Below are 15,072 nucleotides of genomic sequence, written 5' to 3'. Positions count from 1 at the left end.
TGGGCATCAGTCTTAGTGACTGCATTGAGACCCCTGTAGTCTACGCAAAACCTCATCTCTCTCTTACCACCCTGGGTGTGAGGCTTTGGCACTAGAACTACTGGACTAGCCCAAGGGCTATCTGAGGGTTCAATGACTCCCAACTCCAACATTTTCTGCACTTCAGTTTTTATGCAGTCTCTAACATGATCAGGCTGACTGTAGATTTTACTCTTAACTGGCAGGCTGTCACCAGTGTCAACCTCATGGGTACACCAATTGGTCTGACTGGGTGTCAGAGAAAACATATGTCTGAAAGACTGAAGAACCTGTTTACAGTCTTTCTGTTGATGCTCAGAGAGGCTGCCACAAAAGACAACACCATCTACTGACCCATCATCAGGATTCTGAGTGAGCAGGTCTGGGAGAGGGTCACTCTCTTCCTCCTGTCCCTCATCTATGGCCATGAGCAAGCTCATGTCCTTCCTGTTGACATATGCTTTGAGCCTGTTGACATGGAGCACCCTGTGGGGGCTCCTGGGAGTTCCAAGGTCCACCAGGTAGGTGACCTCTCCCTTCTGCTCAAGAATTGTGTGGGGCCCAGACCATTTGTCTTTGAGTGCTGCTGGGGCCACTGGCTCCAACACCCACACCTTCTGTCCAGGCTGATAAACAGTCAGGACAGCCTTTTGGTCATGCCAAGCTTTTTGAAGTTCTTGACTGGCCTTAAGGTTTTCTGATGCCTTCTCCATATACTCAGCCATCCTGGAGCGGAGACCAAGTACATAGTCCACTATGCTGGTTGCAGGCTTTTTGAGAGGTCTCTCCCATCCTTCCTTCACCAAACACAGGGGGCCTCTCACAGGATGCCCATACAAAAGTTCAAAAGGGCTGTAGCCAACCCCCTTTTGTGGGACCTCTCTGTAAGCAAACAGAAGGCAGGGAATCAGGACATCCCATCTACGCCTGAGCTTTTCAGGTAGTCCATGAATCATCCCTTTTAGGGTCCTGTTGAACCTTTCAACAAGCCCATTGCATTGTGGATGATAGGGTGTAGTGAATTTGTAATTGACACCACATTCCTTCCACATAGCAGTTAAGTAGCTTGACATGAAGTTTGCACCTCTGTCAGAGACAACCTCCTTAGGGAAGCCCACTCTGGAGAACACTCCAACTAGGGCCCTTGCCACCACAGGTGATGTGGTGGTCCTAAGTGGAATAGCTTCAGGATACCTGGTGGCATGATCCACTACCACCAGTATAAACTTGTGCCCTGATGCTGTCTGGGGTTCCATTGGACCAACAATGTCAATCCCCACTCTTTCAAAGGGCACCCCCACCACAGGCATTGGTATAAGGGGGGCCTTTGTTGTGCCACCTGACTTACCACTGGCTTGGCAAGTGACACAGAAGCGACAAAACTCCTTGGTATCCTCATTCATGTGAGGCCAGTGAAAGTGTGAGACAAGCCTGTCCCAAGTCTTTGTCTGGCCTAAGTGACCTGCTAAGGGAATCTCATGGGCCAAGGTAAGTAGGAAACCCCTCTGAGACAAGGGTACAACCAGCCTCCTGGTCATGCCAGGCTTGGGGTCTCTTGACTCAGTGTACAGGAGTCCATCTTCCCAGTATACCTTGTGGGTACCTGTGGCGTTCCCAGCAGCCTCAGCAGCAGCCTGCTGTCTGAGGGGTTCAAGAGAGGGGCAGCTTAACTGGTCCTTCCCCAGGTCTTCCCTTGAGGGTCCCCCTGAACCCAAGAATTCAACTTGATCAAGTTCAAACTCTCTGGGCTCAGTTTCCCTCAATTCCTGTAGGTCAGCCTCCTCTGAGACTTGATCCTCAACCTGGGGCAAGGGGGAAGGCACAGCCCTAACCCTACTGCTCTTCTTCTTGGGAGGTGTCTGGTCCATTGTTCCAGGATCCAGCACATGTTCAGTGGGGCATTTCCTGACCTGTGACCTAGTCACAGCAAACACATGTGCTGGCAAACCTAACATTTCCATGTGAGTCCTCTGCTCCACTTCTGACCATTGTGATGACTCCAAATCATTGCCCAACAAACAATCCACTGGGAGGTCTGAACTAACTACAACCTTCTTTTGGCCAGTTACCCCTCCCCAGGAGAAAGCTACAATTGCCATACTGTGACTGGTAGTGACATTGCTTGCATTGGTCACCAGGAAATCTGTACCTGGCATGATCTGTCCAGGGTCCACAAAGTTAGGTGTCACCATGGTGACACTGGCACAAGTGTCCCTATAGGCCTGAGCCATTTTTCCATTTATGAAAGGTGTCTGTCTGTATTTGCCCAAAGTATTGGGACTTATGTCAGGGGACATATCCATATCCCCTGTACTGACAAGGACAGCCTGAGTGAGTGTACCAACTAAGTTGTCACACCCCTCAGAACCCAGGGTTAACCCTACTAAACCCTTGGGAGGTGCACTACCACTGCTGGCTGTACTAGGGGGCACAGGTGCCTTAGGGGCTGCAGTGGCAGGAGTCTGCCCTCCTCCTTTCTTGGTGCACTCACTAAACCAGTGAGTTTTACTTTTGCAGTATTGGCACCACCTTTTAGATTGGCCTTCTTTCTTCTTTTGGGGAGCCTGACCCCCACCCTCTTTGGGTTGTTGGGGACCTGTCGAAGACTTCTGGTCATTTTGTTCCCCCTTAGAATCTTTACCCTTCTGGTCTGCTTTCTTCTGACCACCTTGATTCTGGCCCTGGTTCTGTTTAACTCTTGTTCTAACCCATCTGTCTGCCTTCTTTCCCAATTCTTGGGGAGAGGTCAGATCTGAGTCAACAAGATGCTGATGCAACAACTGGTTCTGACAATTGTTTAAAATTTGTTCTCTCATCATCAAATTATACAATCCTTTATAATCAGTAACCTTACTGCCCAGCAACCAGCCCTCAAAAGCCTTAGTGGCACAATCTACAAAGTCAGACCAATCTTGAGACTGAGTTTTCTGGGTATCCCTGAACAGCACCCTGTACTGCTCAGTGGTTAGGCCAAACCCTTCAACCAGTGTATTCTTCAAGACTTGGTAATTGTTAGCCTCCTCTACCCTTGTGGTGAGGAGCTTGTCTCTTCCTTTACCTTCAAAGGAGAGCCACAAGATAGCTGCCCACTGACTCTGGGGAACACCTTGCACAGTGCAGGCCCTCTCCAAAGCAGTAATCCATTTGTGGATGTCATCCCCTTGTTTAAAGGGGGGCACTATCTTCCCAAGGTGTTTTGTATCAAAACTCTTTTCCCTATTGCTAGGTACAATGCTGCCACCAGTGGGGACTAACCCACTTAACTGTTGCTCTCTAGCAAAGGCAAGCCTTTCTTTGGCCAGGGCAAGTTCTTCCCTTTCAATCCTCAGATTGGCTGCCCTTTCTTTAGCTTCATACACTCTCCTCTGAGGGGATGTCATCCCTCTTTGAGAAGAGTTGTGAGAGCCATTGGTTTGAAGGGATCTGCCAGAGCCTCTTGACAGAGATCTGGCTCGTCCATTCCCAATGTTAAGCTGACCTGATAGTGGCCCCAGGGGTCCCCCAGTACCACTGTCATGTTTGCTTAAGTTGGACCTGCTTAGTCTACCGACCTCTACCTGTCCCTTATCTGCCTCATCCCCAGAGGGATCCTCATCCTCATCATCCTCTACATCTTCATTTTCAGTGGAGAGGTGGATGAGGTCAGGGTCACCTCTGGTTCCCTCAAGGGGAGGCATGCCTCCTTCTGGATTAGAAGAGCTAAGAAGGGTCTCAGCTTTTCTGGCATCATAAGTCTCCAAGAGACCAATCAGAAAGGAAGTTGTGGGGTTAGACCCCTGCTTGATCTTCCTGGAGTGACACACCTGTCTTAACTCCTTGAAGCTCAGCACAGTATATCTTGAAGGGATGACCTGTGGAGGGTCAGCTGACACAAGGGGAGACTCAGAGTTTCCTCCTTTGTCCGACATACTGTTTCTAGTGTGGTGTAAGTGATGCACCTACCTACACTATGTGTTTACCTACTGATCCCTTGCTAAGAGTTGCAGCCAAGGTGTGCTAGGCCTTGAGGAGCTGCAACAGCTGGTTCAGTAGAACTCAGAGTATTCTAAGCTTAGTTATATGTACTAACAGTACTTATGTGATCTTTCAACAAGATATTCTTAGGATACGTGTGGTAAAACAACAGCAAGCTCAAATCCCAACCGCTGCTCACCAATGTGAGAAGGTGGCCTGATATGCAGTGGTCACTATTCTAGTGAACACTATGTATCAGTCCAGCAACCCTTATTGATGATTGGTTGTAAGTCAACCTTATAGACCAGCTATCCTAGTAGCGTGGATACGAGCAGTCTAAGGCTAAAGACTCGAGAGGGCGTGTTAAGCCAGCTGTTATACCACATATACCCCTTGAACACCAAGTGAAAGGACACCACACAAGTGTTATGAAAATAAACAGTTATTTATTAAGAATCACAACAGCCCTGTACTCTTTATGAGGACAGGGTACTAAGCACAAACCAAAACTCTTACAAAAATACTTAAGTTAGCACAGTATATACAAATGCCCGAGGGGCACGGAAAACCATATACTTGAAAAGTGGAATGCGAAATTACTAGCAGGTAAGTACAGTACTAATAGGCTTTGAAATCGCTAGGACTTGACTATAGAATCGTTAGATTACTTCTAGGAGACCCAGGGGATTCGGGTGCAGTGTGTGCACTCTCACGCGAGATGCGGGACAAAGTCTATGGTAGCTAGAAATTGCAAAGTTAGTGTTCTCAGGCGAACCCGACCTGGTAGGGAGAAAACGAAAGTAGATTCTGACCCTTGGATAGTGAGGCTATGCTGGGGCACCGAAATGCCGAAGTTACCTAGCCCAGGGGCTGCAGCTGCATAGGACTCAAAAGACGTCGGGAATCCTCGTTGACGGACCAGGAGCCTGGAAGAAAGAAGTTGCTGGCAGGCGACCAGTGAAGAAAGTTCGGTGGATCCAAGCCTGGATCGATGGAAGATGACACCTGAAAGCAGAGGGGACCAAGTTTGAGACTACTAGCCAGTAGTCAGTGGGCACCAGGAGGGCACCGGATGGTAGCCACCTCGACAAGGCGTGTGGGTGACGCTGGGCTCGGAGATCTCACGGACCAGGAGGCATTGTCGGCGACCAGGAAGGAGGATCGAGCTGTCCCACGAAGATAGAAGCTGTCGGCGTCGCTGGACCCAGGATTGGGCAACAAAGCCTTGGCAAATTCAAGCCCACGCGGTGGACCTAAAATGGCGTCTGGAGTGGACCAGGAGGGTCCGGGGTGCCTCTCTTCAAGAAGGAAGCAAGGGCCAGTCTGGAGCAACCAGACCAGCAGCAGTGATGTTGTCGGGCGTCGTTCAGAAGGCCACAAGCCAGCCGGCTAGTAGCCACACAACGCGGTGCACAGCAAACAGCAGAAGGGCCCCACGCAGATCGTGGAGATGCAGGGAGGCTGATCTTGGGTGCTGGAGCTGCGCAGGGTCGGGGCTTCTCGGACCCCAAAGCACTCACCCGTGGAGGACACGGTGGGCTTGCAGTAAAGATGTCGTGCAGTCTTGGCGATCGTCGGTCCCTCGAGGTCTCGTCGCACTCACGGTTCTCAGCTTGGCTGTAGAGGTGAGTAGAGGTCAGAGGTGCCAGGGAAGCCGGGTCTCGTCGAGCTGGGTCATCGGATTCGTGATGAAGGACTTGCACCAGACCGCAGTGTTCTTTAGGATGGTGCCTGCGGATGCAGGGTGACTACTCCTTAGCCACAAGGGAGAATCTTGATGAAGAAATCGTGAAGTCCTTTCGAAGAAAGTCGTGTCTTGATTCCAAAGATGATCTAATTTGAACAGGGGGCCCGCTCCCATCTTTATACTAAAACAGGGGGCTCACCCGGTGACTAGGTCCTGCCTATGGGTGGGACTAGGAGGGGGGTGGTTACACCCCTCTGCCATGCCGGACTTCCCCAGGTCAGGGGCTGGTGTGCCCCTGGAACTGGTTCAGACCGGCCTATGCGTAGTGAGCACCGGGGTGCCACTCAGCAGTCACCTTCCTGTAAAGCCCTGCCTACCCAGGATACACAAAACCATGTCTGGGACGGTGCTAGCACCGCCCCTGACAGGAAACCCTTTGTCCAGGCTCCCCTCGCTGGAAGGACTCCCAGCTGCAGGGGGTCAGACTCGTGTCTGTGGTGGCAGCATCCATTTTGTGGAGCTGAGGCTTCAGTTAACTTTAACCGGGGTTCACAGTTACATACATGTCGTGTCCCTCTAGAAGGGTGGAATGCTAACCCCGTCGCCAGAATTGGCGAGGGGTTAGTATTCCAATTCGTATGACACCTTACTCGACATGTTTTGATAAAGCAATACCAAAGTTAGCATTTAACCGCGAGGATTATAATGCACTTAAGAGTATATGGTATGCGATATCATGGAACAGCTATTGGGACTTGGTTCCGCAAGCTGCAGACAGGCTCAGCTCATGCCAGAGCACCATCTCACACGATTCCAAGCACTCTGCCTTCAGGATTGTCAAGGCCTGCCATAGGAGTGACTGATAGGAATCTGTGTGTCCATTTTAGGGTTAGGTATAGGTATACTACACCTACAGCAAAGCGTGTTTACACGACTTTGCCCCAGCTGTCATGCAGCCAGTTGTGTCAAATTTAAGAGGCCAGCCAGGGGTGGCATAATACATGCTGCAGCCCCTGGCAGCCCTGGGTACACCTATGCCCTGAGTTACAGGGTCTGATAAGGTGGCCCAGTACCAATTGGTAAATGCACCTAGGGTACATGTCGTAATTTAGAAAGAGAACAGCCAGGCTGTGGGTCTGATTGGCAGGCCCACAGCCAGAGAAAGTCGTAAACCAGTGAAACAAAAGCAAAAAATCTGGGTGATCATAGGATTGCAGACCCTACTCTCCTACAATATGGGTATCTGCAGACTGGCCCTCAAGTGGATATCTTCCTTCCTCACAGACAGAATTCAATGAGTTATACTCCCCCCCCCCCACAGTTCTATAATATATAATGCATATCCTGGCTTCCATCAGGGATGTTTATGCCACTTCATCAGAATTCTGACGCTATTTATGCTGCTTATCTACCCTAGAGATTCTCAGGAAACAACCAACTTTTCTCCATCCTCAATAAACACTATTTTATAGTTGATTTAAGAAGTTAAATATTTTTGAAGTTCCTTTAACCGGATGATGATTTGAAAGAGACCACCCCCTTTTTACAGAAGATAACTAAAAGAGTGAACAATCTGTAGGTCAAACGTGTGCTGTTTAAATTAATTATCGGGATTTTAGAAACAGAAGACTGCAACAATATCAAGGCAAAGCGTTAAGTCTAGACTGGAGCGTAATAAAAGTTAAAAGCAATATGGTTGAATAGCTATCTGGCAAAAGGGAGCTCCTCATTACCACATTAATAGGATTCGGTTGGTCTTTAGAGAGAAGATAATTTCTATAGCAAATGCTTTTGAAACCCTAAGAAAGAATTTGCCTATGCTTGCCTCAAATATTCTGATAATAGCCTTAAAAATGTTGTAAAAGTCTCAGATTATGGATCAAGTTGTAATGGAGTGCCTGACAATTCAAATTGGTCCAGTTTTACAGTTTACACAATAAGGAAAGCATCTTTTTAGGTGAAACCAAAATTATCTAGAATGGTATTTGCGCTATTTTCCTTTGCCAGTAAACAGATCAATCCAGTCTACACTATCTGACAATCATTGTTTCCCATCTACTCTAGTAATGAGTGCATAATCCAGGAATGTCACAAGCTGGCAATGTAACTGCGCTTGTTTGCCCCACGCCTTGAAATTTGCACTACAACATATATTTATATTTCACAAAAGCAGGCCTCGACTACCCATGATAACCCTGTGTTCATTTTAGAAAGGAGCTGAAAAAACTTTTCTAAAGAACACTAAATCAGAACGCAGTAAGCCACCTTCTACTCCCAGAAAACTACTACCCCTCCAGTAACTTTTTGCCTTTCACCTGTACTGCACTGAGCTGCTTTTTGGACAGGTTCAGGCTATACAAATACCAAGTACACACACACATGCACGAACATCTTTCAATATAGTCAACCTTGTGGACAAACTTTAGAGTTTCCATCATTTCTTTTAGAGATCAATTTGTTTATTTATTTGCATTTCAGGACAGATACGTGACGTGCTGAAGCGATGGTACCAGTCTTTTGCGGCCTTTCATATTACACAGCCCAAAGTCTGACCCTGCTGTGTATCAACTCTGACCCTTGATAATTTTTAGGCTGAAAAAGATGGTGAAAAATAGGTGCTTTCTACAATCTCCTGAATGTGCAACCAACGCCTCCCCAAGGAACTCAAAACAGCTTGCAGAAAACAGGCACTAAAATATCACCCAGTCTAAAATCCTAATGAAAGTAAAATGTTCAAACAGATTTCTCAAGCTTATGAACTCTGATGCAAATGAAGAATGTGTATTTGACAAAGGTGGGAAACATGCCATAAACGAAAGTGGGATGGATGGCGGTAGGTTTGGCTCACCCAAGGATCATTTTTAATATGTTCTTCAGAGGCGAATGATGAATGCAACAAGAAAGGAGACGACAACGTTGTTCATGCATTCTCTGTTAGCAGGAGATTTACAAAATAATGGAACAAGAATTTTTTTTCTGTAATACTACACAATTTGTGATAAATGTGAAGTTCGAGGTGGTAAGAAAATGCTCACTATAATGCTATTCTAAATGCAAAGGCACTGCATACAAACAATAATTCACCAAAATAAAACATGGACAGTCCAACGACAAATGTAAACGCTATAGTAGAAAGAAACAGGGTAAGGGAAACAACAATACTAGTAGTATCACTTGGATAAGAATATGAGAGCTGGTCAGAAGATTACATTTCATGGAGAAAGGGACCTTGAACCAGAATTAGAATCCAGTGACAGTCATGGTCTTGATCAAAGGGATCGCATAGTATTTGCCAGAAGAGTAGATGAGCTGTTGATGCTTTTGGAGATCTGGCAGGTTGAGTCACTTTGTTGCCTCTAAATATCAAATACATCCTTAGATATTATGACTATGAAGTTAACATGTCTTCGTGGACAAAGGACAATGTTGACTGAAGGTATCCTAGTTTATCACGGACCGTGGACCATCGGTCAATTCAAGGTGAACTTTCAAGAGAAGGGATTTCTTTCACACTGCTAGTGAGGGAGGACATAGATAAAACGGAGGACTTAGTTCAACTAGGAATAGTAGAATTTAATTAATTCCAACAAAATAATTCATAGCAACAATGGAGAAGCCGATCATGATGATGACAAGGATCACCCAAGAAGTATTCGATATCAGCTATGATAATCGGGCCCATCGAATGCTAACGCTTGTAACTCCTTGCTTGGTATTTATAGTGATATGAAGTAGGGGACAGGGTAATTTACGTAATTTGCTATGATGTAATTACTAAAAATTACAACAAAGTTCTGCAAAATCACACAGCATTACGCAAAGAGCAAACCCAGCTTTTAGCTCTATTTTCTTAGTGCAAAATGAATGCACCCTTGCATCCAAAAAGGAGTCAGGATGCAATTTGCTCTATGAAAATAGCCCTAAATGCAACAGAGCATGAACAGAAGCAGCGACTCATACTCTGTTCCTGTGCTCTTGAGGTAGGCATTTTTACCCTAAATTACTCTAAATTATCTGAGTGGGTGTAATTTTGTGCCACGAGTAACACAAAATGATGGCATAAACTCACTAATTAATATTGTCCTTTTTAATATTACCTCAAATTTTTAAAACATATTTATGAAAAAATGGTAACTGACAAATTATTTTCCTTTTTATAATATAAAAAATGGCCTTTAACTCCAGTGTTTTCTTAAAATGCTGCAAATTAATTTACGTTGGAAGATGAGCATCTTTGTTTTGTGCAGTCATGTAAGTAAGGATAACCATCTGTCTCCAGAAACCTAATTTCTCACCATGTTTAATGTACACCTTTCGGACTGCTTGGAATTGGAGCATGAGCCAAAGTGCATGTGTGACTTGAACAATGGCAGGTCCTACTTCATGAGACTGCTTCGATATTCATGGACCCCACAAAATCTTTACCTAAAGAATGGATCCCAGAACACAATCGAAAATTTATTTAAATTGGAAATTAAAAATTATTTTAAGTATTTTTGGCGTACCAAATGTTACTAGGATACAGAATTGACACCTCAAAATGAAAGTTAAGGCAGTGGAACTGGAAAAAATTAAGTTGAAATATTTGTTAATCAGATTAGTTAGAAAAAATGGAGGAAACCAAGGAAGCCAATTATGTATTAGTCCTTTGCCCGGTTAAAATGTAATGTAAAATCTGGAATAGATTACATCCAAGCAATGTAGGGTCAATACATGTGTTGAAAATGGTGATCCTGCCTAAATTTCCCATTTTAAACCCTATCTCTTTATGCTGTACCATCTATATTTATTAAGAACATGGCAGGCTGAAATTTCAAGGTTTATTTGGACATCAAAAGCATGGCCTGGAACATGATTCATAATCCATAGTGAAAGGCGGATGGGGTGGTGGACTTTATTAGGGGCAGGAAAGTTAAAGAGGATGAGACCCTTTTTAGACATTGAACAAGAAGAGAATGCTTATATTGCTATTAGGGATATGACAACTCCATTTTAGATACTTGGATGCTTATATTTTCCAATATCCAACTTTTCTGAAATTTGAGAATTAAGGTCCTAGAAGGGTTGCTGAAGTCCTGGAAAGAAGTAAGTTGTTATTTTCGGATACCCTGTCTCTCTAAGTACAGACCTTTCGGGGACTTGAAACCACACAGCCTGAATGTGGAACAGGCTATATGTAAGCAATGGAAAAATGTTACATGTTCTATTAGGATAATCAACTTACATACTGTTTCAAGATAGCTGCTGTACATAGCTGTCTTATTTGTATATGCAAAACATGTGTTCCGTTACATTGATGATTATGCTTATTTCTTTCGAATGATTGTGAATCTTAACTTATTTTTTTAAGGGTAGGAGCGCGTAGTAATTAACAAACACAGTGAACAAGGCAGATTGCCGAAACGCATCTGTTTTATGTAGGGTGTCGATAAAATAGGCAGAATTGTAATCACTCCATAAGGGCCTGTCACATTTGTTTGCCAGAAAAGATGAGAGAGCAGGAGTCCACACTCATGGATCGAGGCATCTGCTAAAAATATTAAACCAAAAGTTACAGTAACATTATAGTTAGGTGAATATATCCACAATGTGTACAAAAAAAGCTTGGATGATGTCATCAATGATGTCATTTTAGAGGTCATCAGTGATGCCATAAATGCCGTCATAGAACATGTCACAAGTGATGTAATAGTTGAGGTCATAAGTAGTGTATTGCACGGTTGCAAGTTATAGTTAGCTCTGCTAACGAACTGGTGAATATGTAGTTTTTTTGGTTCAAAACAATGTTGTCACCAACATATTCACTTAACTATAACAATACTTTAACCTTTGTTTTTTTCAGAGAATTTTTAGAGTATTTTTTTATCATAAAGTAATATTTTAACACCATATGTGAAACCAAATCCACGGCACCCATGTCCAACGAGGCCTTATGTTTTTTAAAAGGGAGCTCTCCAAGCCATATTAAGCCTATTACTTATGATTTATAGGGGAAGGGGGTGGCATGGCCCCTTCACTTATAAACACATTTATGTCCCTGTGGTGGGCTCCCTGGGGCCTCTGGAGGTTTGGTGAGGGGGCCATGCAGTTCCCCTTCACTTTATGAATTCAGCCTTAGGGTGGGCTCCCTGGGGCATAAACTTAGTGGATGCGGCCGGGCCACTATTTAGTTTTATTTTTCCAGATTGGTTCATTTTTTGCAGAGGTGTATTTGGGCCCAGGGGCGGTCCCTCTGGGTCCCCCCCATGGGGCCTAGTGAGCCAGAGTATCCCTTATACTATTTTTCTTTTATTATTTCAGGACAGGGGACCAAGTCCCAAAGTACTGTAATTGCTACTAGCAACATTTTTCTCATGTTGCCGGCAGTCAATCAGAGCGCTCACTCCCACAAGACGGCCCCAGGTAAATTAATCTTCCTGGGCAAATCAAAGCGCTCTATTTTTAAACTCCACTTCAGCAAGAGTATCTTGCGCCTCTCGCAGGCCCAACCATCCAGATATAAAAAAAAAATGTTAACCTTAATTTCTCAGAAACTACTAAATGGATTTACACTAAATCCCCAAAAACTCAATCTGTTGACCACAATATAGCTTCCTGGCAAATTTGCTGGTATTCCATTTTTGCAGTAACCTGTCTTAATGAATTCTATGGAAAATGCATGAGAATTTTGCATTTTGGGAACCCCTTTATTCTAGTCTCCTGCTTGCTGGACCACCTCGAAAGTTTCCATGCACAAACTAGTCAAAAGTAGCACCTTTTTTGGAAAGTTTCATCAAGATTTGTCATACGGTGCTAAAGTTATCAGCAACACAAAAAATGCTTCTCCTCTGGAACTGCTGTCCTAACTATAACTACCTAGTGTATACACACACACACATAAAACCTTTTAAAAACCTTAGAAATTCACTAAAAAATAAAATCAAAGGTTACAGGGATGTTATAGTTAGGTGCACAGTTTAGACACAAAATCACAGAAATTAAACAATAGGAGTTATTTCAAGTAACTGTAACTCTTGCCCTAAGATAACTATAACTTGCGCAGCCGCCATGCAAAGTTTTCTCATTAATAGTTTTATTGCAAATGTTGCAGTGATAATATCAATAATATCATAGAAGATTTAATGACTGATGTAATATGTGGGGTAAGTAGTAATACATGGAGAGGGCGTGAGTTAAAGTTAAAATAGGGCACAAGTTATAGTTACTTGAAATAACCAACTGTAACTGCTGAATGTCTATGGTTTTGTGTGCAAATTGTGAACCTACCTATAACATCCCTGTAACCTTTGTTTTTTCAGTATAAGGATTTTTTTAACGTAGTGGGGGTTTGGCTACAGGGCCTGGCCACATCCCCCGCATTCAGCCAACCGCACGCCACACACACCATTCGGTCAAGCGAGGTGGGCCCCACATAAATGGGGAGTAGTTCACGCAGCCTCACTCCCTAGGCTGGTTTCTGGCCCCAGAGACACCATCTCCTGGTGCCCGGCCATATTAAGAAAGGAGAGGTGGCACTTCATAATTGGTTTGATGTGATTTAGAACAGTAACCAGATGCCTACCTTGGTAGGATTAACAATTTAGTACTGATTTTTCTCCTTGTTTAATAAATTGTTTACATTTCAGTGTGGACATTTTCTACTAATTAAATAGACTTTGTTTTGTGTTTGAAAGAAAGATTGTTCCAGGTTTATTACAGCATATCTTTATCATTCCTTATATTGATGTGATTTTTCTATGCCATAAAATGACATACAAGTCCTAACAGCCCATTTTAAAATTATTTAAGGTTCACTGAAGGAAGTACCCAAGAAAAAGTGTTTTTTTGCAAAGGAAAAATTATGTGCCTTTATAAATGTATGAGGTAGAGGTTTTGTGTTTTATGCTTCATTATAGAAACTACTAATAAAATGCAATGCAGTTAATGAACACTGGCAGAAAAGTTGCTGTTCTACTTCATATCTGTGTTCCTTTCTAAGAGAATGGTGTTGATGGTGAAGATGAAAAGAGAAAAGTGCACTGTATCACTTCCTATTGATTTGAGAGAAGTCTAGAAAAAGGTGCTCAAGATAAACGTTTTAATTACCAATCAAACCTAACCAGAGCTTTCACTTGCAGCTCTGAAGACCAGATTGAATCTGTCATAATTTGAACACATAACACGAAGATCCAATTCCCTGGAAAAGACTGTGATGCTTGGAAAAGTCAAAGATAAATAGGAAGAGTATGGCTCAGGAATAAGGTGCATGAACTCAATCACAACAGCAATTAACGTGACACTGAGAAGTGTGAACACTCAAAGAGATGACACACCATTCTCGACACAGTTTACCTATATGGGTACTAGAATTCTTCATCAGCATGCTGGTATCTAAGTAGACTGTTTCTTGGGTGATTCACTGATTGACTGCTGTCGTGGTATAACTGGATACAAGACTGAGCTAATTCTGTTAAATTGTCCTTTAATAAATTCTATCACAGAATGATTAATGATGTTACATATCTGATGGTAATTAACTGTGTCTTTTTTTAGCATGTGCATGAATATAAAGGTTTAATAGAAGAACTTTTACAAACGTAGCGGATCTTTGAGAAATAAAATGCGTACATGCACTTTAAGTAGAAACTAAAATAGTTTTCTTACCTCCTGATTGATCCGTTTTCAGGTGTCTCCAGTGATCTGCAAATGGAAAACAGATGTTTAAAAGTTATGGAATATTAATAAATTACATTACTATACATTGCAACAACTTTCTGGTATACTTCCTCTGTTTCCAGTGGCAGCTCCTAAGCTAAGGTACAGGAGCGTTGCCCCACTGCTCAAAAGGAAAACTAAAATGACAATTACGTATTGTTATTATCATTTCATTTTTCCTATTGCAGTGAGTGGTCTTGTTCATTGTGGGGCGGGCGAGGCTGACCAGAGCAGGTGAGGAGTGGTTTACACTCCCTAAGTGTGCATGACTGTTTGGCCAGCCCTCTTGGGCCTGCCAAACAGTTCATGCACACTTTGCATGTTCCCCACCAGGCTGTAACACACAGCCTGGTGGGGAACAAGCACAGGCTCCCTGTCCCCGTCTGAGCACCGAACCACACCACTCAGACCAATCCCAATTGGCTTAGTGGAGACTGGGAGCCCGGTGCTTCCTGCTGTTGGGACTGGAGACAGGAAGAAGGAAGCTGAAGACGATGGGGCGAGGAGGCAGCCAGCTGTTCCAAGGGAAGTGTTTCTTTTCATTTTTTCTTATACCCCCTCCCCCCCGCCCCCTCCCCCCCCGATGTCGCACCACTGGTTTCCCCGTAGGCTGAAATATTTGAAGTCTATAGACCCTTGTGTGCTTTGAGGCGGCTAGATGTTTGGCTATGTGTGGCAAATTATCTTTCTATGGTGATAAGAAGCATACTTCATTGTTT

At 43.9% G+C, this 15,072-nt stretch overlaps 1 protein-coding gene across 1 annotated transcript in view; it reads right to left on the bottom strand.

Moving 5' to 3' along the window:
• Positions 1–15,072, bottom strand: part of CHST8 (carbohydrate sulfotransferase 8) — a 1,204,570-nt gene that overhangs the window by 331,660 nt on the left and 857,838 nt on the right. Inside the window, exon 3 of the mRNA XM_086945143.1 lies at positions 14,303–14,338. Coding sequence (XP_086801269.1) covers positions 14,303–14,338 — 36 coding nt within the window. The remainder of the gene's footprint in view (positions 1–14,302; positions 14,339–15,072) is intronic.

This window comes from Lissotriton vulgaris, chromosome 12 (genome assembly GCF_964263255.1).
Source record: "Lissotriton vulgaris chromosome 12, aLisVul1.2, whole genome shotgun sequence".
Lineage (NCBI taxonomy): Eukaryota > Metazoa > Chordata > Amphibia > Caudata > Salamandridae > Lissotriton > Lissotriton vulgaris.
The sequence above is the reverse complement of the archived record's forward strand: the minus strand, read 5'-3'. Positions and strand labels throughout refer to the sequence as shown.